The sequence below is a fragment of the Protopterus annectens genome, chromosome 1.part2 (assembly GCF_019279795.1).
Source record: "Protopterus annectens isolate FY-2018-M chromosome 1.part2, PAN1.0, whole genome shotgun sequence".
In the NCBI taxonomy this organism is placed as follows: domain Eukaryota; kingdom Metazoa; phylum Chordata; order Ceratodontiformes; family Protopteridae; genus Protopterus; species Protopterus annectens.
Genome location: NC_056727.1, coordinates 538,177,163 through 538,202,162, shown reverse-complemented (window position 1 = coordinate 538,202,162; position 25,000 = coordinate 538,177,163). Strand labels below are relative to the sequence as shown.

Sequence of the window (25,000 nt, the reverse complement as noted above, 5' to 3'; positions counted from 1 at the left end):
GGTGAAACAATGGTACTTCCTCCCTGGTTGAATGTCCGAGGGAAAGTACAATTGTGTACACTTACCATAAATGTAGATGTTAGAGTGTATTCACTGTTGCAGTCACTACATTTGGGTAGATTCCCAAAGCTATGGTTGGGAGGATGGATTTATACAGCATTAGGAACAGCTATAAGGCCCTGCAAAACAGCAGCGGCAAAGCCAGCTCTGGATTTAGAGAAAATTGGTAAGTGATCATGCTTGATGAAAGTATGAACTGAACTCCAGGTAGCAGCTTCTAGAATATCCCTGGTAGGAACACCTCTGAGAAAGGCTGCTGAAGTAGATGTAGCCCGGTGGAATGAGATCTGATCCCCTGGGGGACTGGTTTTCCATGATGCTTACAATAGAAATTAATACAATGGCTTATCCATTTAGAAATGGTTTGCTTTGAAATAGCCTTCCCCTCTGCCCCTGCAGCAAATGCTACCAGCAGTTGTTCAGATCTTCTTGGAGATTTAGTCCTATCCAAGTAGAATCCAAGTTGTCTGTGTATATCCAATGAATACAGAATCCGCTCCCCCTTGTTCTGTGGATTGGAAAAGAAAGTTGGCAAATGAATGGACTGATTAAGAGCCACACTGATACCACCTTGGACATGAATGATGGATTGGTCCTAAGTGACACCCTGTCCGCCTGAAAGATGATGAAAGGCTCCACTGCCATAAGGGCCTGTAATTGATATCCTTCTAGCTGAAGTGATTGCTAAAAGGACAGCTGTTTTCCAGGAAAGAAATTTTAAGTCTGCAGTAGCAGCTGGCTCGAAAGGAGGTAGAGTAAGTTTCTCCAATACAAAGTTAAGGTCCCAGGCAGGGGTTGGAGCTCTCCTGGGTGGTCTCAAGTTTTTGGCCCCTCAGATACTGCTTTAGAAGAGGATGAGAGGGGGGGGGGTTCTGTGTTGTAATGAGCTGAAATGGCAGAGGCATGGATTTTTATGGAAGAAAAAGACAGGCCCTTGTGAAGCTTCTCAGTTAAGTACTGCAAAATCTGAGGTAAACTGGGCAGTGCTGTGCTCATCCCTTGAGATTGATTCCAGGCATAGAATCTTTTCCATTTGTCAGCATAAGATTTTCTAGTACTAGGTCTTCTCGCTTCCAAAATTACATCCATCACAGGTTTGCTGAGGGATGCTTAGGGGGAATTTAAGCGATTAGCCAAGCTGCAAGATTCAATGTTTGGAGCTGAGGGTGCAGAATTTGGTTCTCCTGCTGAGACAGTAAGGAAGGGGTCTGAGGCAGGTGCCACGGTGGAATGTGTGACGCACTGCGCAGGAGTGGGTACCAGTGCTGGCGGGGCCAGTCTGGAGCAATCAAAATCATTTTTAGTTTGTCCTATTTGACTTTTAGTACAGCTTTGGAGAGCAGAGGCAGAGGGGGAAAGGCATAGACTGAAAGGTTTTTCCAGCTGAAGGACAGAGCATCCACTTTCCAGGTTTTTTTGTGAGGAGTTCTTGTGCAGAATTTGTCCAACTGGTAGTTCTGGGGTGAGGCAAAATGTTCTATGTCTGGGCTCCCCCATTTGCATATCAACATGTTGAAAATCCGTGGTTCCAGTTTCCATTCGTGTGGGTCCATGAGATTTCTGCTTAGTTCGTCTGCCAGAGCATTCAGCTTTCCTGGCAGGAATTGAGCTTGTAGTTGTATTTGGTACCTTAAGGCTGTGTTCCACAATGCCATGGCTAGTCTGCAGAGGGGCTAGGAATGTGTACCCCCCCTGCTTGTTTATGTACCACATAACCGTAATGTTGTTCGTCTTTATCAGTAATTGTCCTGGATGAAGGTAGTCCTCGAAGGCTGTCAGAGCACTCTGTACAACTATCATTTCTTTTGGATTGATATGAAGCAGCATTTGATTTGGGCTCCATTTGCCCTGAATGCACTTCCCTGCCAGATGAGACCCCCTTGCATAGTCTGATGCATCTGTAGTTAGGGTTTGGGTGGCAGGGGGTGGTGTGAATGGCAGTCCCTTGTTTTGGTGGCAGGCCTCTGTCCACCATAGGAACTCTAGGCGCAGGCAAGAGATGATAGGAATCATTGTTTCCAGGCTGTGACAATGTTGACTCCATAAACCTTTTAAAGTACCACTGAAGTTTCCTCATATGCAGTCTTGCATATGGAATTAGAAGAATGCAGGAGGCCATGAACCCCAAGGCTTGCAGTATTTGTCTTGCAGATAGCAGGGTTTTTGTGGCCACCCGTTTGAAGCAAGTCACCAAATGAATTTGCTTTTCTGGCGTAAGGAAAGCTATCTGGGCAGTTGTATTCAAGCTTGCACCCTAATTTTTTGAGTGAGTACCAGTTGTGATTTCTTTTAGTTTTATGGTGTACTTAAGTTAGTACTCTTTTTACAAACGCCAGATGTTTTAGAAGAATGGCCTGGTTTTCTGCCTGAATTAGACAATCGTCCAGGTATGGATATATCTGAATATTTCTTTGCCTGCAAAATGCAATTACTGGAGCCAGGCACTTTGTGAATACCCTGGGCGCAGTAGACAAGCCAAAGGGCAGTGCAGAGAACCGATAATGCATGCAGCCTGCTTTGAAGCGTAGGTACCTTCTGCAAGATTCCCTGATTGGGATATGCAGGTAAGCCTCTTTTAAATCTAGAGTTGCCAACCAGGCATCCTTGCCTAGCATAGGAAGTAAGTGGTGAAGAGTCAGCATCTTGAATTTTAGAATGTCCAGAAAGGTGTTTACAGCAGACAGGTCCAGAATTGGACATCATAATTTGTCTTTTCTGGGTACCAGGAAAAGTCTGGAATACAAATCTTGTCCCCTTTCCTCTTCTGGAACTAGTTGAATAGCCCCCATGTTTAGGAGGGAAAGTACTTGTTTCTGAGCCTCTGCCCCCTGATTCGCGGGCAGGTCTGGCCACCCGTTTGGGGATGGCAGCGTGTGGAAATGAAATCTGTATCCTTGGGACACTATATTTAACACCCATTTGTCCTGGGTTATAAGTTCCCAGTTTCTGGAATGAAGAGTCAGTCCCCCCCCCCCCCAAGGGGAGGCTAAGTGGTAAGTGCTTGGTAATTTTAACGGGAAGTCATTGAGACTGTTTACCATAGGGTGGAGCCTTGTTGTTTCCAGATTTGGAAGTGGAAGCACCCCATTGCTTAGTTCTGAAAGTCCCTTGGGACTGAAACCTGGTGCTTTTGGAATGTCTAGGTTTGGCTGGAGTGGTTCTGGATAGAGCTGGAAAGGACCTGTTCTTAGTAGGCCAGTGCCTACTAAATCTAGGAGGTTGTACTTGTAAGAAATCTTTCACAGTTTGCAAAGATTTAGCTTTATCTTCCATCATTTTTAGAATGTCTTCAGCCTTATTGCCAAACAGGCGGTCCTGCTGTAAAGGAGCATCCAAAAGTTTTGCTTTAACATGATCAGGCAGAGACTGCTCCTTAAGCCAAGCATGCCTTCTAAGCACAGACCCAGTAATAGCAGCCCTGCAAGAGGCCTCTAAAGAATCAAAACCACATTGCAAAGTATGTTTGCCAACTTGTTCAGCTGAATGCAATAAGTCCTGTAAATCTTTACTCTCCACACAGTCAGAAATCAACATCATTTTCTGTTTAAGCAGTCCCATGATATGCTGTTGATATTTTAGCATATGGAATTGACAGTTTAAAGCCCTGATTGCTAAAGTTGCAGAAGTATAAACCTTTTTACCCCATCTATCCAACGCCCTGGAGTCTCTATCAGAAGGGGTAGGATTTTTAGCAGTAGAAGCCCTAATGCCCTTGGGGCCCTGAGAAATGGTTTCAGGGTCTGCAACAGGATTTTTGAAAAGGAATTTGTGGGATGCAGGAACCCTGTAGTACCTGTCTGGTTTGCTAGGGGCTGGAGGCAAGGAATCAGGGTCCATACTGGATTCCGAAAACACATTGACAATGTCGAGTACAGGAGGTATAGCCAAAGGCCTATGCTGAGGAAGAAGGAGGAAATCCCTAAGCCTCTTTTTGGATTCAGAGAAACCCTGACTTTCCCAGTGGAAATGCTCCCTTAAGGTATGTAAAGTTTCCCCAAAAGAGAAATCCTCAGGTGGAGAAGCAGAGGGAATGGAATCCTCTGCATCAGAGTCCTCATAAGTAGGTATGGACAAATCCAGATCATTAGAAGAGTCAGAAGAAACAGAGTCCTGTTCAGAAGAATCATAGTCAAGTTCAATCCTAGGCCTCTTGGAGAGGGGGGGGGGGGTTTGACTACCCTTGAGTAGAGTAATTAAATCTTCAGCCATTTTGATCATTTGTTTTTTTAGGCAAAGGCGCCTGAACATGTGGCCTGGGCGTTGGTTTTTTAGACATAGATCGAGATTTAGGCCTTAGTATTGAAGTTGGAGTAGGTTCAATATGCAAGTCTGTAGGCCTGAATACACCCTCAGATGCCGGTGCCTGCTCACCAGCTCCGGACCCACCCAAGGTAGAGACATCTGCGGGTTCCATATGTGAAACATCTTGCTGCATACCTGACTTCGAATGGGTCTCGGTAGAGGCCTGCAAATCAGAAGTAGCGGGTATCAGGGACTGCGAAAGCGTCTAACCGAGGACCGCGAACTGGCGACTGGCTTAGGAGAAGCGGTGTCAGCAGTTTTGGACCTCAACGGCCTGTCTCTATCTTTTTCTTTGCGTTTTTCGGTAGTCGGATGGCTATCCGACAATTTCTGGATAATTAAACCGAGAACCGAAATATTTAGAAGCAAAAATGTATCGACGACAGATAGTGCGCTGATTAAATAAAGCACGAAACAGACAGCAAGGTACGTCGTGGTCAAGGCCTAGGCAAGGAATACAGTACAAGTGAAAATCTTTATGAGGCATTTGCTTCCCACAAGTAATACTATTAACTTTTACTGATATCGGTAAGGAGCAAGAAAAAGTTTTCCCAACAGGGTACTTGGCTTTTAGTCTAAGACTTCAGTTCTGAAACTCGAAAATGAAAATTTCAGGAGTCTGCTGACTGGCACTTGCGAACTGCTTCTGCTTCGGGCACTGTGTGGCAAGAAAGACTGATGTAATGGCGTCGGCTGCATGTTTTATACCCCTGACGACCTGACATCAAGGAAGAAGGGACAGCAACTGATGCAGGACCCAAGACTTTGTTAATCAGGCCGACTGAGGGCAACCTGCCAGCAGATTACTGAAATGTAATGACTGCAACAGTGAAACACGAAGAACAATACAAGCATCCCTGAAAAGATTCAGTCTGTCATCCAACCAAGGGAAGGAAGGGTGGGAGGTGGGGAGGATGAGGGAGTACTTAGTACTGCCCAGAGGTTTCTTGGGCAGGAGGGAATAGTCTTTCCTTCCCTTCGCATTGTTCTCTTTCTCCAGAACCTCTGCTGCCATGTCAGGCTTGCTTCTTCATGAAAGCCTTTTCCCTACATAAATTACTCAGTCCTGATGGTCATTCTACAAAAGGGGCAGGAATATTTGCAAAATTCCTGTTGTACTTCAGAATCAGAAGATGAAACTTCTACTTAATGTATCCCATATTTTCTCTTGCTCTTTCAGTCATATAAAATGATCTGTGAAAGTGAGCTGAACAAGACATCTTTGTTCAGAGGTGCAGCCACAGCTGGTCTTTAACACCCCTGGACAAGAGATGAAGTCAGATTCATATGTGCCTCCACAGCATTGTCTCAGAGGCCGCTGATCAGTTGCAGATGTCCACTATACCACAACTACATTACATGCATGTGCACACAATTTCGAAGTGATCTGGATAAGATTCATTACCTTTTACATCCATTTATAGTCAGAAATGATGCGGCTGAACTGTACATTTTCTCTCAGTCTTTCTATCTAGGATCCAACCCTCCTCATTAAAGGTTAACATATTCTTTCCAAATGTTAGTTTAGATTCCTTGCTTGTTTCCAAAACTCCACTTAAGAGCCTACTACAGAGTTTTTCTAATGGTATTTAAAATCCTCTAGAACCCTGAAGTATCCATCGAATTCCTTAGGGGTGGAAGGCATGAGTTGTCACCGTTTTTTCTGACAGCGAGTTTAACTTTAAAAAACAATGTCGCTGTGACTTTCACCTCAAAGTGTTGTAGCACCTGAGACAGTACAGCATTTTCCCACCCTCTTCTTCTCTGTGATGTAAATGTGGAGTTGGTACATACTTACAGGGATGTTCGTGGTCTCCCCCTCCCACATGAGAGATGCAAGGGGCTTGCCTTCCTGTAAAAAGGTTTGCTTTTTGCTTTTTAGACTCATTTTTGAATGGTATCTTTTGATGAATGGTGACACAAGAAACAGTGTGTTGATGAGTAGTGGGTAAACTGGGACAGAAAGCTGACAGGTAGGGTTTAAGAGTGCCAAATCAGGGACACACTCAAGGGCCAAGAGGAGTGGCAGTACCACCAGTGTTAGGGCTCTTCCATTCCCAAATGTTGAATACTGCTTCTTTCTTCAATAATTAGATTAAGTGTGCCCCGAGAGTCAAAGGAGTGTGTTATGGTCATCTGTATCCTACTCTGTCTCATGGACATCTGTATCCTACTCCAAGGTGGTGATATGAAGTATATGCAGAGTTCTCTTCTTTGACAGCCAATCTAGGTGAACCTCAAAAATGGAGGGAGGGATTCTTTTTTTGGGGTGCAGACGAATACCCAGCCACAGTTTGGAGTGAAAGGTGATTAGCCCTCTGCCAAGCTGATATGCATTCTTCTGTAACTCTCCTATAATCAAACTGTGAAATTACGGTACAGGAAGCAAAGACATCTGTGATTCTGGTATGGGGCCTACATCCTCCAGTCACAGGTACTACCATCCAGAACGCCAGGTCTTGTGAATTTATCCAAGAGGCCACTCTGGGGAGTTGTTAACAAGCACAATTGGAATATCCTCCCTTTCTTTTAATTCTGAAGGAACCAAAATCTCGGAGTGTGGATGCCTCTTTTTAAGCATTCGGGAAATGGTATCCAATCCTGGACTTCAAAATACTCTCCTGAGAGGCCTGTGCATTTGCAACAGCTAAAGATAGTAACACCTGCCTCGAAAGGGGTCAAGTCTGCTCCCTTCCAGCTGGGCTGGGTAGGCAGAATGATGTTCCTCACCACAATCCATAGACACAGGCCTCCACATAGCGAACAACATTGCTACAGTGTCATGCTTTCCACCAGCAGTCTCTGATTATGCAGCTTCTGAAAGTTCAGCTATTTTCCTTTTAACTTGGATGCTAGAAGCAAACACTTCTGGAAAGTCCGTCCAGAAGTCAGGTGCGCTGTCTGCAGCAACTCCGTGGAACAAGGACTATGTCTTCCACAGTGATCCCTATGAGGCTCACCAGTTGTTCAGCCTGACAGTCTGTACTCTTCTCCAGGCAGAAATAACAGGTCTTGGGACGGCCAGGTTCCTAATGGCATGAAAAGCTTGGTACACATTGCCCCCAAAGGAGTCTACAGGGCACTGAATACAGGGACAGAGCCCGGAGCCTCCCCTGGTAGCTCAGGACTTTTATGCACTTGACCTTTCTTGTTAGGAATCTCTGGGGTCTCTCCAACTGTCTAATATGTCTAGTACTATTCATCCCAAAGAGAGGGCATTGTATTCTATGATATGCCTGATCGGTGTGGAGGCATGGGGACTTCTTTGGAGCAAGAGATATCAGCTGTGCCGAATAAAAAGGATTTCTTAACCACAGTTACAAAACATTGATCAAAAACTAGGGTGAAAAAGAACCTTTCACGCCCTGGTTGTGCACAGTTAGCTTACACTCTTCACAAACCAGTCAGTCCACTGAACACTGGGACCAGAAATCTGAATCAGCTTTAGCAAACAAACAAATCAATGAGGAGAGAGAGAGAGAGATTAGTCATGCAACGTTATCCCTTCTTGGGAACAAACCTCCACAAGAGATCAAGCAATGTGGCACATTACCTTCCATTAAAAAAATAATTAAAACAACTGGATGGGTATTTAAAAATTCATCTCTGGCATAACCGGCCTACCTCTCCTTGAGAAAGCGAGGTAAATTCTGAGGGTGGGTACTGACAAGGCAGCTGCCTTGCATTTTCTATGACTTCTATGCTCATCACTTTATTACAATCAGCCATCTGATATATACACAGAAGTGATTATAATTGCTGGGTGGAGGCAGGGGGCTGTCTGTGAATTAAAGTAACTGTCTTGTCATTTGTTCATTTTAAACCACCACTAATCTGACTTTGCAAGCTTAGCTTGCATTTTACGTAAGATGAATGCTTTACTGTGATTACTATGCGTTTCTACCAACCACATTTGAAGTACATTATTTATTCATATATGTATGTATTTAAGCATGCACTTATTTCCACAGCTGGACATCTGAGTGGCTTTAACTGAGTGATATGGAGGCTGGCTACAGACAAAAGTGACTTGCCACTGTTGTTTGGTCACTGTTTAATAGCAGTCACTGATATGGCATGGCAGTAGCAATGCCACACAATGTTTTTACTGAAATCAATGCAAAACCAGCATTGCTATGGCTTAAGGGTGTGTGCACAAATGCTAGGGTGGGGCTATGGTGTACTTAAGAGCAACAGGTCAGACACAATTTTGTTCACTGTCCATCGCAAAAAAACATGCACATGATAATGAGTTGTCACTGGTGGTCTAGCAGGAGAAGAATGTGTGTGAAAGCAACTGCTCATTGGCACACCGGGTAGCTGAAAGCAACTGCTCATTGGCACACCGGGTAGCACTGTCATCATACGCACTTGGCTCTGGTCGATTTCAATGCTATGTCTTCTTTTGCAAGGAATCTGCATGCCCTTGTTTCTATACAGGTATAATCATGTACTCTAGTTACCTCCAATACCCAAAAGACATGCCCTAGCCAAACTGGTGTTCATCAAAATTGCCTGTAGGGTAATGTGCAGGTTGCCCATGTATTTATGCATCTTGTGACAGACCTGGCTTCTCAGTGTTAGTTTTAGCAAGTTTGTGTGCATAAATGTCACAGATATTTATCTGTGGATTTGCATAGTACTGCCAGACACAAAATAAACTCTTCTGGCTAGCAGTAAAAGTCATTTTTTAAAAACAAAGCATAAAATGCATTACAGAACATCCAGACCCTCAGACCTTCTGGGGCTTGGTGGCCGCCACAATTCAAGCCATATAAAATGGAATTTGGCACAGGCTTAGTAATTTATCCATTTTAAATCCTGCTTTGCCGAAAGGTGTGAACAGAAGGTTGCTGTAGCTTGTGTGGCATGCTGGGGACCAATGTGGTCTAATACAAACAATTTTCATCACAATCAAACCTTGAAGGTGTGCATAGAAAGTCAGTACAGCTTGTGTGGCTTGTTGAAGCTAGAGTGGCAATTACTTCTTCACTTTTCCTCAGAAATCTCAGAGATGTGCAGAGAAGGTAGGTATATCTAATGTTGAGGTGTGGGACAGTATGGTCATTATTTGTTTAACTTTCCTCACAAACCTCAGAGGTGTGCACAACAGTGGGATTCGATTATTAAATGCTCAACTTCTCGGTCTTTTTTTCTCCCTATTTATTGTCCTTGCTATGAATACACAACACAGCATTCAAATATGTTAAATTGACTTGTTTCTTTCCACTAGAACAGTACCTTACTGTTTTGTGTTGGTTTCACTTTCAAAAAACTTTTATTCTTCCCTTGCTGCAGTCTCCAATTCATTGATGTCAAGGCCACTGAATACAGGTAGTTTTCTGGCCAGTTGCCTCCCCAAGCCGACATCACCATGATTGTCCTAAAAACCCACCCATGCTGTTATGTCACAGCTCCCTGGTCCTTCCCCTGCACATACAGAAAGTAAAGGTTAGAACAAGGAAACAGTACAAGAGTCAAGCCTCTTGCTGTGAGTTGTCAATCACAGCAGGTAACAACTTAAATTACCCTTAGCACTTTTACAGCTAGGAAGTCAGGTGTGAAGGGGGATGGGAGATAAGTCAAAGTAGTACAATTCAGGCTTCACCAAAAATGCAGTTTAGCCATTCTAAAGAGATGCAACATTAAAAAGCACTTTGAAAGTCTGTTCTGTGGCATTTGCACTGTTTGTGTTTTAAGTAGTCACTGAACAGCATGAAGTGTTACTTAAAACTGACTGAAAGACAGCAGTGTATGCATGTAAAATCAATGCAGTGACAGGAGCTTTAGGAAAAAAGCCTGAGTGATGTAACTTTTTACAGACAAGCACTGCATTTTGGGATACTTAGAAGCAGACTAAACAAATCAGAATTACTTCAAGACACCAGATCCCATGTGGTCAGACTCAGAAATTACGTATAAAAATATTTAAAAACCTGTAAATAGTCCCAGAGTGGTGTTAAAATGTAGGAAACACCAAACCATGATGAAATAAACATTTTTGTTTGAGTCTGTGGGTGCAGTTCTCTTTTAATGAAGTGTTTAGGAGCAACAAGTCAAAACACATTAGCGTGATCACAGTTCTCACCTTCTTCAGAATCAAACAATGGAAGCATATTCAGGTGTCTATCTTGTGGAAGTGGTGGAAAAAAGGCATGCTGTTTATACCTGCCCGATAGCAACAGTGTGAAATATCTTACTGTACTCAAACACGTTTTTTTCAGTCATCACATTCTGATATTGGGGGGGGGGGGGCAGAAGGTCACTGTCTTTAGGGAGTAGGGGTAAGAAGGCATGCTGTATATCTTTGTATGACAGCAGACAATTTAAATATAGGACTATGTCCATTTGTGTCTTCACTTCCATCCTAATCTAAAGTCAGAGGGATACACACACGCACACACACACACACACACACACACACACACACACACACACACACACACACACACACACACACACACACAAGGTTACTTTATTTTTGGGGGAGGCATGCACTATTCACAAACATGATTTACACATCCTTGAAAGCATTTCTCTCTTCTCAGAATATTGCAAACTGCTGTTTTGAAAATCAAACCTTGTACACAAATTATTTCTTCATTGAAAGAAAAACCTAAGACTGAATTTCTTTCCTTTATTATTTCTGTTCAGGCCAACAATGGATCAGAAGGTTGGGGGAAAAAACTCCAAAATGCATCTCAGAAAATGCATAACCCCATCACTTTTTGGGGACACTCCAGATTAACTTTATTTCCGCCATAGTTAAGGGCAGTCCTATTTAGTTAAGTTGTGTTTGAGAGGATGCACAAAAAATCAAAGTGAATGAATAAGAGTTGCATTTCTTTCCTTAATCATGACTTTTGTAGAGACCATCACTAGATGAAAGGTGTAAAACACATCACAGAACATCTAGAGTCTTATGACTTCTGGGGAATACTAGCATTAGACTCTCATGGCTTAATTCATTTACTACACTGCCAGTCTTGGAGAATTAAGTTGTGCTAACAAAATGTAGGAAAAACTGATGAACAATTAAAAATGCGAGAAGAAGAAAAAAAAAGTAACACAGATAGTGTTGGAAAACAGTGGGGCCACAGGGCGTTTGCCTAGGGAGCAATTTACCCTAAGGCCAGCCCTGCTGCCATGCACATGACAGACCCGGATGTGCTAGTAGTTCATTATGTCAAACATTCTTCAGATGTCCATCCTCTTTGGAACTACGGAAAAGAGGGGCCAAGAAATTTGGTTTCTTTTCCAAGGACAGAAAGTTTTAAACAGCCATCTCGACCTATCCCAAGAGTCATACACAAACTACTTAGTCAATGACCAGAATTCTTTCTAGGGATGACCTAGAAGTTCTAACACAAGGCCATCTACGACAATGGCAAGCACTCACCACTCATTTCTTATGTTTTTTTTTTTTTTTTTTAAGCCAAGATAAACTCTGAAAACTGATGCCCACCAGACAGCCCTGAAGTGACAAAATCCCAAATCCCACTCTGCCAAGAAGACTTGGGTTAAAATGCAGACACAACAGTGCCCAATGTCATGCCATTTCCTTAAGCCACAGGCAGTGCTTGCAATCTGCCAGTGACTTGCAGCCAGACGGACATTTGAATGTCTTGCTCTTTCTCAAACACTGAACAAGAAAACTACTATAAACTCATGTAAAGACAAATACGTGAACTGTATGAGCAGCAGAAAACTGATGGATTTTAAAAAAAAGTGGAACTTAGTACGGCAGTAAATTTCCAACAGCTAATCTATTAAACAGGGTTACCAATCTTACATCATTAGAACCTCGATCATTTCTCCATTAAGGTGGTAACAGCAAAAATTTTAAACATTTTCCTCTTAGTATAAACCTACCTTGATCTTTTAACAGACACAGACCTGGATCGCCTTGAAGAAACTGACCGTGACCTATGTGGAGAACGTGATCTAGACCTGCAAAATACCATTGTGAAAATGCATCGATAATCATTTGTAATGCAAATGAACCATAAATATTAAAATAAAAATGTACACAACAATCTGTACAGTCCTTTACATGTCTAAGTTTTAACACTAACATCTGGCAAAAGCACACGTCTGCATTAAAGTGACAACAGGTGAAAACCCATCCGGTACAAAATGGTCTGCTCAACTAATTTTAAGTGTTTCACTCTACTACCCAATACCCCCCCCCCCAAGCTTTTTTTATAAATTCCTTATCCTACAACCTCAATGATAACTCAACTTTCAGAACAAAGACTTAACTTCTGGATATACAGATCATCGTAAAACAAATTTTCTCTCTCTACAGCATGCCCAAGCTTTGAAATGCTTGCAAATGGGTTAAAACCACCTGCAAAGTCATCTAACCTCCTAAACTCAGACATACATACTTAACTCAGTCAGAGACATGAATCTGTTAAAATAATCAGCAAAGTCAAACAACCACGCTAATTTACTTTTAGTTCTTGCCTCAGGTTTAGGAACCAGTGTGGTGATTCAAAACCAGTACAGAGGAGGCTGTCACTATCACATTCACAAACTGCTCCCTGTCTCAGTATAACTCCTGCAAGACCACAGAATATTTAGTTCAGCTTCCTCTTAAGATTTCAAGCACATCCTTAAAATAACAGGCTTTAGTACTTCTGGAAATGTGGACTGCCAATACTGTCCCCTACTGTACATCTGCCCACTTGAGCTCATACACAATACTACAGACCATAGTGCTTATGTCCCATCTGAAAATGGGGTGGTAGTGCTGCTTAAATGTGTTGCAGGATCCCTACTTTCATCTCATTTCCTCGAATCATCTTTGTTACAAAATAAACATGTGATTCAAGGGGAGAAAGTATAGTTTTGTACCTACCATAAATGTAGATGTTCGCGTGCTAATACAGCTGCAGTCATAACAGATGGGTTATCCTGCCGTCAGGCAGGTCCTCGGTCGGCCGAACTCCAAAGTCTAGGTTCGGCGTCGGATGTCGTCGCTTCTTCCCTGACGTCAGTACGGCAGGGGTATAAAAGAACCAGTCGACGCCATTTTCTTCAGTTTTTCTTGCCCCAGATGTCAGGTGCCCCCAGAAGGGAGGCAAAACATACATTTATGTAATAATGCAATGCAATATAATCAAAACACAGTAGTTGCAAGCAAATACACCATAAAAGAATACCCCAATCAGGTTGTATGAGTAGGTGTTAGCCATTAGGGCTGTCCCAAGAGGCGAAGGAGGGAGGGAAACCTGGACTGCAGCTGTATTAGCACTCTAACATCTACATTTATGGTAGGTACAAAACTGTACTATGTTCATCGTGCATACAGCTGCAGTCATAACAGATGGGTAGAATCCCAAAGCTAAAAAAGGGGTGGCAGGCACTAAGAGGAACTAGGAGGAGCGAGGATACCCTGCAAGACTGCAGTGGCAAAGCCCGCTCTAGATTTGGAGTATAACGGTAGGTGATCGTGCTTGGAGAAAATATGTACAGAACTCCAAGTGGCTGCTTCCAAAATATCTTTGGTAGGAACCCCCCTGAGGAAAGCTGTAGAGGTAGCTGTGGCCCTTGTGGAGTGAGATCTGATGCCTGTAGGTACAATTTTACCATGAAAAGAATAACAAAAGCGTATGCAGTGGGCTATCCATTTTGAGATTTTCTGTTTGGAAATAGCCTTCCCTTGAGCACCTGCAGCATAGGACACAGAGTTGCTCTGATTTTCTGAATGGCTTTGTTCTGTCCAAATAATAACAAAGCTGTCTGTGAATGTCCAAGGAATGTAGTAGTCTCTCCCCTTTGTTTTGTGGATTAGGGTAGAAGGTAGGTAAGTGGATAGCCTGATTCAAGGCTACCCTGGATACTACCTTTGGCATAAAGGAAGGGTTGGTTCGTAAGGAAACACTGTCCTGATGGAAAATGATGAAAGGCTGCACAGCCATGAGGGCTTGTAGTTCCAAAACCCTGCGTGCTGAAGTGATAGCCAGAAGGAAGGCTGTTTTCCATGACAAATATTGTAGTTCTGTTGAAGCAGCTGGCTGAAATGGAGGCAGGGTCAATTTTTCTAGAATGAAATTGAGGTCCCAAGCAGGTACTGGTTGTTTCCTTGGAGGTTTTATATTCTTAGCTCCTCTGAGGAACTGTCTTAAGAGAGGATGCGAGAAGGAATCCTCCATGCGGCTAGATTGAGTGTTTTCAGCTGACTGTGAAGAGTTTTGAAGTTGTACTGAGTCAACAGAAGAGGCATTAGAGGCAGGATCCATGGTGGGGAATGCGTCAGGCTCCTCAAGAGTGGGTACCAGTGTTGTCTTGGCCAGTCTGGAGCAATGAGAATCATCTTTGGTCCATCTGCTCTGGCTTTTAATAGAACTTTGGGCAGCAGAGGAAGAGGTGGAAAGGCGTCATTGTTGTCCAACTGAAAGAGAGTGCATCCACTTTCCAGGCCTGTGGATGATAGGTCCTTGAGCAGAATTTTGTCAACTGGTAATTTGTGAGTAGCAAAGAGATCTAGGTCTGGTCTTCCCCATGCTTGAATTATCTTTGCAAAAACTTGAGGATGAAACTTCCATTCGTGTGGATCTGTCATATTTCTGCTTAGGTTGTCTGCCAGTGTGTTTTCCTTGCCTGGCAGGAATTGTGCTTGAAGTTGGATTTGTAATGCCAGAGCCATGCTCCAAAGAGACATGGCTAGCCTGCACAGGGGATATGAATGGGTTCCTCCCTGTTTGCTTATGTACCACATCACTGTGGTGTTGTCTGTCCTCATCAATAGCTGGCCTGGATGCAGTAGGTCTTTGAAAGCCATAATAGCATTTATTACTGTTAGCATTTCCTTTTGATTGATATGTAGGTGCTTTTCTTTTTGTGACCATTTGCCTGAATGCACCGATCTGTCATGTGTGCCCCCCCATGCGTAGTCCGAGGCATCTGTTGTGATGACTTGATTTGCTTGAGGCTTGCAGAATGGGAGACCTATGTTTCTTTGGCATGCTTGAGCCCACCACAGAAATTCCTTTTAAAGACATGGAATTAGTGGTATAATGGTTTCCAAACTGTGGCTGTGTTGAGACCATACGTTTTTTAAATACCACTGAAGTTTATATGCAGCTTTGCACATGGGATTAGCAGGATGCAAGATGCCATGAATCCCAGAGCCTGCAGGATTTTCCTTGCAGTCAGCCTGGTGAAGGTTGCCAGTTTTCTGAAGTATTGAGTTAGTTGCCCTCGTTTCTCTGGCGTGAGGTAGGCCCATCTGGGTGTTTGTATTCAAGTTGGCACCCAGGAAAATTATTGTTTGAGAGGGTATTAGTCTTGATTTCTTTTTGTTGACTGTGTATCCCAGAGAATTTAACAACATTATTACAAACGCCAGGTGTTTCAGAAGTATGTGTTTGCTGTCCGCTTGGATCAGGCAGTCGTCCAAATATGGGTATATTTGTATCCCTTGAAGTCTGCAGAAGGCAATTACTGATGCCAGGCATTTCGTGAACACTGGGCGCAGTAGATAAGCCAAAGGGCAATGCAGAGAATTGATAATGGGTTGAACCTCCAAGAAATCTGAGGTATCTTCTGCAACCTTGTCTGATTAGGACATGCAGGTATGCCTCCTTGAGGTCCAATGTTACCAGCCAAGACTCCTTGCCCAGCATGGGAAGAAGCTGCTGTAATGTGAGCATCTTGAATTTTGGTACGAGTAAATATGTGTTTAGGATTGACAGGTCCAAAATAGGTCTCCAATCTTTGCCCTTCCTTGGTACCAGGAATAGTCTGGAATAAAAACCTTGACCCTGTTCTTGTGCAGGTACCTCTTGAATAGCTTTCATGTCCATGAGATCTGAAATTTGTTTTTGTGCCTCTGCCCTTTGATTGTGTGGCAGGTTTGGCATGCCTCTCATTTTTGCAAAGGTGTGAAAGTGAAATCTGTAGCCTCTGTCTATAATGTCCAGGATCCATTTGTCTTTTGTGACAATATGCCAATTTTTCGAAAATAATGCCAGTTTTCCACCTAAAGGTGCTGCCATTTGAGCCTTGCTTGGCATGCAAAGGGGAAAGTCATTGGTTCTGCTTTCTGAATGGCCGTGAACTATCCTCACCACCTCTTGGTGTAGGTGCTTGCCATGGTCTGCCTCTAAATGATCCTTGAGACTGCCCTCTACCCCTCGGGCGCCTGTATCTACCTCTGAGGTCTGTCCGTGGCTGGAAAGGACCAATTTTTTTTGAAGGCCAATTTCTACTGAAACGTGGAGGTTGTACCTGTAGGAAATCTTTCACTGTTTGCATTGATTTTGCCTTTTCCTCCATTTTCTTTAATACCTCCTCAGCTTTAACACCAAACAATACATCTTTTTGAAGAGGTGCATCTAGTAATTTAGCTTTGACATGATCTGGTAAGGTTTGCTCTTTGAGCGAAGCATGTCTACATATGACTGATCCTGTAACAGCAGCTCTACATGAGGCCTCTAAAGCATCAAAACCACATTGCAAGGTATGCTTACCCACTTGCTCTGCACTATGCAACAAATCCTGCAACTCCTTCAAGTCTGGTTGTTCAGGTTGTGACATTTTGCTTTTCAACTGAGATAACAAAAACTGTTGATACTTTAACATATGGAACTGACAGTTTAATGCCCTCATGGTTAAGGTGGCCGAGGTGTATACCTTTTCCCCCCACCTTTCTAAAGCTCTGGAATCTCTCTCTCTGAAGGTAATGGATTTTTGGCAGTGGAAGCCTTAATTCCCTTGGGACCCTGTGAAATAGTTTCTGGGTCAGCCGCATGGCTTTTGTATAGGAATTGGTGTGAATCAGGAACCCGGTAATACCTGTCAGGCTTGACTGGAGATGGAAGTAAAGAATCTGGGTAAAGGCTGGCGTCTGAATACACATCATCTAGTATGTCTAAGACAGGAGGGATAGCCAGAGGCCTGTGCTGAGGGAGCAAGAGGAAATCCCTGAGCCTTTTCTTGGAGTCTGAGTACTCTTGGCCTTCGCAGTGGAAGTGTTCCCTCAAGGTATGCAAGGTTCATAGGTTCATACTAGGCTATCTGCCCTAGGGCATTTATAAGCCTAGCCAGAGTGTGTGTGGCTTTCACCACCCCTTAGGATGAGAATACTATACCCATTAGTTTGCTGTGCCTCTGTCCAGCAGTGATACAGAGATGATTCCCGGGGTAAACCTACGATCTCCCATCCACTCGTCAAGATTTCTCTTGAACAGAGTCAGTGAGGGGCTCTGCCTCACATGGACTGGGATTCTGTTCCATAGTGTAGGGAGTCTCTGGGTGATTAATCTGTCCCTCCAGCACGTCCTATTTATATCCGTGTTGAGGTTTAAGTCTCTTGCTCTCGTGGCTCTGGTGGATTTGGATTTTTGAGGTGGAGCATGTCCATTAATTCCGGGTTGGACATGGCCTTGTATGTCAGGCACAGATCACCTCTGAGCAGACGGTATGCGACTGAATAGAGCTGGAGTTACTTCAGTCGGGCATCGTATGACATATGTTTGAGCCCCTTTATCCTTTTGGTGAGGAACTTTTGGGGTCTTTCCAACTGCTGCAGGTGTCGGGTAAGGTACATTCCGAATGGGGCGTTGTACTCTATCATTGGTCTGATAAGTGAAGAGTACAGGGGTACAATGACCTCTCCTGATCTGGATGTGAATCCCTTCATGATCAGGTGGGCAATGTAGAAGGTCTTCCTAACCACTTTGGCAATGTGAGTGTCAAAAGAGAGGTTACTGTCAACTTGGGTCCCCAGGTCCCTGATAACTTCTTCCGTGTTTAATGGATTACCACCTATGTGGTAATTAGGGGTTACCTTGTTTTTCCCAAAGGGTATGACTATACATTTTTTGGCATTTAGCTTAAGGCCATGGCTCTGGCACCAGTTATCCATTTCTATGAGACCTTTCTGGAGGATGTCTGTGTCTGATGGAGTGTCAATTATGGTGCCCAGTTTACAGTCATCTGCAAATTTTGTCAGCCACAATCCCCATATGTTTGCCTGCACTTCAGAAAAATAAATGCCGAACAAGAGGGGGCCCAGGACTGAGCCCTGTGGGACACCGCTCGTGACCGGCTTAGAGTCTGACATGGCACCAGCAACTCTAACCCTGTGTGTTCTGTCCTTGAGCCAGTTTGCAACCCATCTTGTGACATATGGGTTTACATCTAAGCTGGTGAGCTTTTCTATGATGCCCGAGTGGGGTATTGCGTCAAACGCTTTTGCTAGGTCAAGGTAGGCTGTGTGAACTGCCTTACCCTCATCAATGGCCTTAGTGACTGTTTCGAAAAAGTCGACCAAGTTCAAGAGGCAGGATCTGCCCTTGACAAAGCCAAATTGGGTAGGATCCAGTGTCTGTAGGTCCCCAATGTCTTTATTTATGAGTTCCATTATGCACCTCTCCATAGCTTTGCAGACAAGGCTCGTCAAGCTTACGGGGCGGTAATTTCCAGGGTCCGTAGAAGCACTGCCTTTGTGGAGTGGGACCACAGTTGCCGTACGCCATTCTTTGGGTACGTATCCTGTAGTAAGGCTAAGATTAAACAGCAGGCTTATGTGTGGGTTTAGTTCCTCATTGAGTTCGTGTAGCATACAGCCGGGGACACCGTCCGGTCCCATTAATGCTGTGTTTTTTGCTTTAGAGAGAGCAGCTCTCACCTGGGCATCTGAGATGTTTGGGAGGCTAGACTCTGGTGGGATAGATATTTCTCCTTTGGGGGAGGGAGGGAGAATTTGCACTGAACCTGTCTGCCAGTATGTTGGCAATGTCTGTGGGTTCAGTGATTTTTTTATCATTTTGGACCAATTCTGAGCATATCTGGGAGTTTCCACCCAGGTTTCTAACATAGCTAAAGAAGGCTTTATGATTGTCTGTGTCATTAGCGATTTTTCTCTCAAAGTTGGCCTTGGATGATTTTATGAGTGATCGTAGTTTTTTGCTAGTATTGATCAGAGATACCTTCCCTTTTAGGGATTTTGCTCTGTCATGTAGTAGCTTTCTCCTCTTGTTGTAGAGTTTGCTTATGGCTGGAGTCCACCAGACCGGGCGCCTGCCTTTGGTGGAAAGGGTCTTGATTTTATTAGGGATTGCTTGATCCATACATTCCTGGAGGTGCTCGTAGAAGGCATTTGTAAGGGTTTCAGCAGCGTGGGTTGTGGTTTCCACTGGGCTCGGGGGCCTTGAAGGATACCACTCCAGTCTTAAGAAGTGTGAAGTTTGCTTTTGAGAAGTTCTTCACTGTGGTCTTTTTTGCTGGGGGTGGGGCGGATGTGGATCTCCAGTGAGATTAATTTATGGTCTGATCTCACCAATGAGGGATATACTTCGTGTGGAGCATTTTGTCCCCATGTTTGTGATGATCAGGTCTAGTACATTTTCTCCTCTTGTGGGAATGGTGACTAGTTGTTCCATAGCATTTGAGTTTATGAACTCAAGGAACCTTTGGGCTAGGGTGTTGGGGCTTGAGTAATGTTCCCAGTCTATGTTTGGGTAGTTGAAGTCACCCAATATGATGGTGTTTGGAGAGACATTCATACTCTCCAGTGTCTTCAGGAAGGCTATGTGGGTTTCCTGAGTTTGAGAAGGTGGTCTGTAGCATGTTACAAACTGTAGGGCAGTTTTACCTATGGTTAATTGCACCTGGATGGTCTCCGATGCTTCAGGCGATGCCACTAACCTGGAGGTGTGGGTATCCTTTATGAATATGGATACTCCCTCCTTTTGTGGTTGGTCCGGATTTTGGGGCCGAACGCATGATATGAGGTATAACCTGATAGTGCTGGGGTGCTCTCAGGAGCCTTGAACCAGGTTTCAGTCACAGCACAGACATCGATGTTTCTCCATACTGAGGAGGGCTTCGAGGGCGTGCATCTTGAGGTTTAGACTTCTGGCATTGAGCAGTATTACCCTTAGTTTTTCTCCATTTTTGTTTTCTAGGGGTAGGTTTATCATTTGAGCCTTGCCTAAAAGGCACTATGGGGTGGCAAGAGCCTTTGCCAATATCCGAAGCCCAGGGTGACAGGTGCAAGCCGTCCCTTAAGCAGCGTGGCTTGTCAAGCATGTCATCCCAGGCAGACAGACATTGGATCCCCTTAGAATGACACCAGTAATTAAGCCAATTATTAAAGCTGATCATTTTGTCTCTGTATTGTGGCATCATTCTTGGTGAGGGTAGGATACTGCTCAGGGTCAGGGTCATACCGGCCTGGGCTACATAATCTGAGAGCTCCTCTATGTCTTTTCATGTAGTCCAGGGAGGTACGTCACAGATCGTTCACACTGGCATGGACAATGACAGAGTCATACTTGTACTTGCTGTGGAGTGACCTGCTGTGGAGTGACCTGAGTGCTTGTGTTATGTGGCGGATTCTAGCGCCTGACAGGCAGCTTACTGTGATCTTTTCCTTGTTTCCCCAAAAGAGTAATCCTCAGGGTGGGAGACAGAGGGGAATGGACTCCTCTGCATCAGAATCTTCAAAAGGGGAGTATGAATGTTCCTGGTCCTCAGAATGTTCTGAAGTAATGGAGGCCTGGTCCGAGGAAGGGTATTCTTCCTCCACTCTGGGTCTTTTGTCCGAGGGGGGTTGAGAACCCCTGATAAGAGTAATCAAATCCTCAGCCATTTTGAGCATCTGCTTTTTAGGCATGCGGCCTTGAGAGGGGCCCTGTGGAGCTTGTCTTTTAGTATGCATGGCTGCTTTAGATTTAGTGAAAGCCTTAATGGAAAAAGATGAAGAAGGCCTGAAGACACCTTGAGAGGTGGCAGGCCTGTCTAAACTCTGAGTTGCCCCACCAAGAGTGGCTTCGCTATCTGCAGTCGGGGTGTGGGCCGAAGAGCCTGCGACCTCGGGCACAGAAGACAGCGCTAATGAAGTGTCATCGGTAGTCCGGGGCTGCGTAGGTGCCTCGCTGAGAACCGGAGCACCCGTATTCGGCTTTAGCGTGGTGTCAATAGAAGTTGCGGACCTCGTATGTCGGTCCTTATCTTTGCGTCTTTTACTCAAAACTGGAGTCGGAGTATCCGACGACATAATGTAATTAAACTTTTTGCCAAAATAGTGTTGGGCGAACTCCGCCCGACGCTTAATAGTGCATCTGTTGAATGTAGCACAAAAACGACAGGCCGAGACGTCGTGGTCTGGGCCTAAGCAGGGAATGGAATTCATCGGTTTGAGGCAAGAAGTTTCCCCAACGGGGTACTTAGCTTTTAAGAAGTCTTCGGTTGAAAAATATTCGTAATCTCAGGAGCTGGCCGACCGGCACTTGCGAACTGCTTCTGCTTCAGGCACCGTGCGGGAAGAAAGACTGAAGAAAATGGCGTAGGCTGGTTCTTTTATACCTCTGCCACACTGACGTCAGGGAAGAAGTGATGACATCCGACGCCGGACCTAGACTTTGGAATTTGGCCGACCGAGGACCCGCCTGACGGCAGGATAACCCATCTGTTATGACTGCAGCTGTATGCACGATGAACATCTTAAGCACAACAGAGACTTGATAGACTAGCAACTATGCTTTTAGCTTTCAAAATTAAGTTGCACTTAAGTATGCACCCACCATTTAAATTAATATTCAAAACACCAGATCCAGGTGGTACAGTTGTAATGCAATTTGCTGTACAAGTTTCCTATACAGGCTCATACAGACAAGCACTACTCCTGCAACTACTTTACTTAGAAGATAAACATTTACCAAGCATTACATGTTATCTGCTATAAAGCATATTTGTGTGTAATAGTCAATGTCTTCACAGTCCACTAGTGTGGGCTACTAGCATAAGCAGCTACCTTGCGTTCCAGCTATCCAATTTCACTTTCACTTATACTAAAAATAGAAGAGTGGCAACACAAATTCCATCTGTTTATGTCATTCATTTTTCATAACTAAAATGAAATAAAAACAGATAGTGAAGATTAACTTGCCTCCTACCACGACTTCGGCTGCGTGATCGGGAATACCTTCTTGTCCTAGATCTTGAATGAGACCGAGATCTAGATCTTGACCTACCACAAGTAAACACACAAGTATTAGAACAGCATTAGTAGAAAAAAAAATGTTTATTTGCCTTTGCTGGAATATGAATCCTAAAAAATATACATGTTTACAGACCTGTTATGAATAAACAAAGCCAACAAATTACTGAACATCTTAAATGACCAGTATTAATTCACCATAGTTACACGGGTAAACTTGTTTGCTTCAGGTCATTTTAAAACTGGAGCAACTCTTAAGGGACACATTAACTGCCAGTAAGTGCACTTCTTGGCAGCACAAACTGACCAGAACACTTCTGTGTCTTATTGCTTACAAACTGAAATGCATACTAAACTGTCAGTTTGACTACAAACTTGGGGCCTACAATTACTTCTCTTTGAGCATTTTTACTACCTAAAACAGAGCTGTAAAAAAAATTAATCACAACTGTGCTCAGCAGGATGTACATTTGTTAAATATAAAAACACTGTAATAAACCTTGCAAGTCTGCAGGTCGACCCCTCTTTGGCCCAAGGTCTAGCAGATCTAGGAGTATATCAGCCGATCGCTGCATCTAGATGATTTCTTCAATCTAACGACGATCAAACTGACAGCCAAAATGAGCCAAGGTAAGGCTTGATTGATGCAAGAAGATTTTTCTAGGAGGGAATGTGGTCAATCTGGTGGTCCTCTTTCTAATACGAAGGGGGCCCAAATGAAAGCCAAATTTACTTTGTTACGGCGATCACCTCGTCTCTCATTATTTCTGCCCTCTAAAGAATCTTAAGGTGAAGCTAGGTGTAGAAGGCTCTCGAGGGGATCTGGCCTCTTATGCTGATCACCTCAAGGTCTACGAGGATCTTTCAACGCCTCAGCATGAAATCTTAAGACTCGTGACATTCTGAATCAAGGCGAATGAATCAAACGAAGAAACCTGAAAGGTTTTGACCAGGTGGGTTATTAATATCGTTGCAACAGTCACACAAAAAAATTAAAACAATAAATTACACACTGGCCTACAGTTAAAATAAACAAACTAATTAAGGGTAAAGACTCAATTTGCTGAATTAATTACAATTATTCACCAAAAGAAAGGGAAAACACAAACTACTGTTAAATTTCTCATACCTGCTACTTCTCCTCCTCCGGCTATATCGATGACAATCGTATGCATAATGACCTTTCTCCCCACAATCATAGCATCGATCATTTGGATCAAATGGGCGACGAGAAGGTGGTCTTTCATAACGAGAACGACGTGGCATTCCTGTGGACAACTCAACTCTAACACGGGAACCACATATTGACCTAAAAATATATTTGTTGGGAAAAAATTATTACTATCCCTCCTTAAAGTTGTTCCTCAATCACCTCAAATTACTATTGTGGTTGATTCACCATAATAAGCAGATTTTCATGCTATACAACTTAAATTAGGAATATGCAGACAAGCACTAAAGACAGACTCAGTTTAGCAAAATTATTTCCACAAATACCCTTCGACCCAATAAGTGTAGACTCAATGTCTGAAAGAAGACTCTTCTAGCTTCCCCCCTACTCATAGAGCATTAAGTCCTCAATGCAACATGTTCCACAGACCTGCAACACTAAAGGGTTGGTAGGGGAATTGCCAATCAAATATGAACTGACCACCACCTGGTGGCAGTGAGATAAAGTAGACTGCTCTGTTTGGAAAGACCCTTTGGCTAGGACTGCAGGACTTGCTCCACTAAAGCAAACAAAATGTTACTAGCTAGCCACTTATAGAAAACTTGCTTTAAGACCTACCTATTTTCTCTCCTTTCAGCATTCACTGCCTCAGAGTACTACAATAACACTCTTGGTTGTGCAACAAAAAAAAAGTGGACTGCTTGATGTTTTGTTTACTTTCTTCCATCCCCAGTGTAAAGCAACAATGGAGTTGATACATACAAGGTTGGGGGACAGCAAGAGAGTACTTAAGTTCAGTGTTATCTGCAGGTTTTGCAATTGTGCAACTAAACATTTATGGTACAAGAGATGTTTTATAGTAGAGTCTGTCAGCAACATATACAGGATCCTGATCGTGGCAGCTATTATTTTGGCCTACTTCGGGCATTTATGGTATGCATAAGCTATTTCCTCCTCACAAAAAGGGCTGACCATAAGGAAATTTGTTAGATTGCTGAAATGATTAAAGATGGACTTGGAACACTTTCAAGGGATATACTTGGCACTGTAACATACACAGATCCAGATTAGAAGACTTCAGTGGTCTCAAGGGTTTTCAGTTCAGCCATTCAATCTAGCTGAAGTAAATGCTAATAAAACTAGTACATGAAGAATGTGTTATGATGGTGTACTAAGATAGTGATGTGCACCCCAAAAGCTGTGTGTGTGTGTTTGGGGGGGGGGTAAGTACACTGAAAGATGGACATAAACATATAGTGTAGTTCCACAATTTGACCACCACTAATGTTTGACACCAGGGAAAAATGTTTGGAAAAGCACAAAATTTGACATAGTTAATTGGAATGACTGCAGATAATATGGCATGTAAAGTACAGCAGTGCTATCCTCTGAAGGTCAAAGATGCAGTGCAGGGTGATATGTCAGAAATTAAAACTGGGAACAGAAGATAGGAATGTGTGAATTAGGATGGAAAAGGCAAGCACAAAACTTGATAATTTCCAAATCAAAAT

At 43.5% G+C, this 25,000-nt stretch overlaps 1 protein-coding gene across 1 annotated transcript in view; it reads right to left on the bottom strand.

Moving 5' to 3' along the window:
* Window positions 1–25,000, bottom strand: part of SRSF7 (serine and arginine rich splicing factor 7) — a gene marked incomplete in the record, with an annotated part of 475,568 nt that overhangs the window by 335,497 nt on the left and 115,071 nt on the right. The window contains 3 exon segments of the mRNA XM_044057513.1: window positions 12,235–12,312; window positions 22,268–22,348; window positions 23,448–23,627. Coding sequence (XP_043913448.1) covers window positions 12,235–12,312; window positions 22,268–22,348; window positions 23,448–23,627 — 339 coding nt within the window.